The following is a 2,411-nucleotide window of genomic DNA, read 5'->3' as shown; positions in this document are numbered from 1 at the left end:
AATGTGTGTGTGTATGAGTGTGTGTGTTTGTGTGTATGTGCCTGTGTGTGTGTGTCTGTGTGTGTGTGTGTGTGCATACTGCCTGTGTAAAAAATTCTGCATGTTTGACACTCTTTTCCTGGCTTTCAAGGAATTAACAAATCCTTGCCTCTCACAGGATCAGCAAGGGGCCTTTGGGAAAAGAGCAAAAAGCCAGTGCAGTCCCAGCTTTACTTAATCCCCTGTGGCTGGACGGAGAAGCCAGGGCTTTCTGGCCTTAGAATAGTGACATGTTAAGCATTAGAAATATTACAAAATAAACAACAATGTTGTCCTCACAAAACTTAGCTTTGCTCACTGAAATCACCAACACTGCCCCGTTGCTGCCTTCCAGAGAGGACTGGAATTTATGCAGGCTGCTGGTCATGGGCCAAACATATTCAAATCACCACACCTCCCAGTGATCTCAATTAGTCACAGAATAGCAAGTTCCAATAATACTACCCACATACCCTCATTCTTCTCCCACTTGTTACATGGTGTGGAATGAAACGCATGATCTCCTCTCCCTTGTGCTTAGACCTTATGTGTACACTTCCATACACAAAGTGCTGATGCTGATAGACCTTTTATCAATTGTTTAATTTACTATTTTATAATTTCTTACAAATACGATGGCTTTAAATTAAATCCCTCCCAGTTATTCTCTCTCTGTCCCCTTCACACCCATACTTTCTTTAATCATTATCTTTAAGCCTGACCTTTACAATTTGACCTTTAAGTCAAATTGTGTTTTTGAGACAGAGGATAGTTGATCAGATTCAGTCAGTACAAATGTTCCCTTGTGCAGTCTATGAGTGTTCTTTGAAATGTCTGTCAAATGTTTCTCTGCTTTGGTTGTCACCTTTTAAGAATCTCAGTATGAGAGTCAGACCCTCACTAGGTACACTTTCCCTGATGCATGTCCACATTCTATGTAGAGCTAGTATCTTAATATCACAATAAATACAAACTCATCCATATTTAATGACTATCTTGAAGGCAAGGTTCCAAATATATAAGGATGCACTTGACTTTCAAAAGTTATTCTATCACTAAAGGTAGTATCATAGACACAGCATGATTTTTAAGTATTCGTGGGTCTGGTAAATTATGGGATGAGAAAATTCTACATTATTTTATTCTTCCTGTTCCAATATGTATGTAGCTTGATTCATGTTTTAAATTGAGTTACAAATAAAGTTCTATGGAAATATGTTACATGATTTCATACACATAATAGAAACCACACATATCAGATACAATCAAACAGTTTAAACACTTGCTGTTCTTGGAATTTTATTCAAAGCTGCAAATCCAGATATGCACTCAATTTTCAGCAAGTCTAGCATAATCTACCTATTTTGAAGTAATAAAAAAGTGAATCACATGATAACTAGTCTGCAATTATCAGCTGTCTACTATAGAAGAAAACCTGAAGAAAATTTGACTGCCCAGCTTTTGTTGACTTTTATTATGCCTCATGTTTTACAAAATATTCTATATTTGGAACAGGAAATCTTACCTTTGTTTTTAAAAAGCAATATAAAATTGAGACAGCAATATAGATATCCTAAAAACTAAACTTTAAAAAGAAAGTAGACTCTCCACAAGGTGAAAGGTTAGCGAAGTGTCCTTCTTTCCTTTTTGCTGGGCGCCGGCTGCTTGCTGTCGAAATGGGCAATTATGAAACCCGGGAAAGTGGTGCTGGTCCTGGCTGGACGCTGCTCCGGACGCAAAGCGGTCATCGTGAAGAACATCGATGATGGCACCTCTGACCGCCCTTACAGCCATGCCCTGGTGGCTGGAATTGACCACTATCCCAGAAAAGTGACAACCACCATGGGCAAGAAGAAGATCGCCAAGCGATCCAAGATCAAGTCCTTTGTGAAAGTTTATGACTACAACCACCTCATGCCCACAAGGTACTCTGTGGAGATCCCCTTGGACAAAACTGTTGTCAACAAGGATGTGTTCAGAGACCCAGCACTGAAACGCAAGGCCAGGCAGGAGGCCAAGGTCAAGTTTGAGGAGCGATACAAGACAGGGAAGAACAAATGGTTTTTCCAGAAGCTTTGCTTTTAGATGTATTTTTGTTTTCGTCATTAAAAAAATGAAAAAAAAAAAGAAAGTAGATGTATGTCAGTGGTACATATTTCTGGCTCATGATTTACTCCATTTTTATAAGTGCATCTGTCTAAATTTAGTCCTTAATCAACTTATCTGAATTCTATAAGGCAATAAAAATCACAATTTTAATAGTATTTATTTTAAATATATTTAGTTCTTTTAAAAAACCTTCACTTTCTTTTCTGTAAGGCACATGAGTTTGTTAGATGATGCCCCTGACTTGCTGTGCAACTCTATACAATAATGGAGTTTGGTCTGACAGT

At 38.2% G+C, this 2,411-nt stretch overlaps 1 protein-coding gene across 1 annotated transcript; it reads left to right on the top strand.

Moving 5' to 3' along the window:
• Positions 1-1,704: 1,704 nt before the first annotated feature.
• On the top strand, positions 1,705-2,148 carry LOC116898004 (60S ribosomal protein L27-like). The gene has a single exon (XM_032899400.1). It carries the CDS (start codon positions 1,705-1,707, stop codon positions 2,101-2,103), a length of 399 nt encoding a protein of 132 aa, XP_032755291.1. The 3' UTR covers positions 2,104-2,148.
• The last annotated feature ends 263 nt before the right edge of the window (positions 2,149-2,411 follow it).

This window comes from Rattus rattus, chromosome 4 (assembly GCF_011064425.1).
Source record: "Rattus rattus isolate New Zealand chromosome 4, Rrattus_CSIRO_v1, whole genome shotgun sequence".
Taxonomy (NCBI): domain Eukaryota; kingdom Metazoa; phylum Chordata; class Mammalia; order Rodentia; family Muridae; genus Rattus; species Rattus rattus.
This window is presented reverse-complemented; position numbering and strand designations above follow the sequence as displayed.

Excerpts from the sequence above, each read along its gene's own strand:
- LOC116898004 (XM_032899400.1), top strand. The coding sequence starts at position 1,705 with ATGAAACCCGGGAAAGTGGTGCTGGTCCTGGCTGGACGCTGCTCCGGA.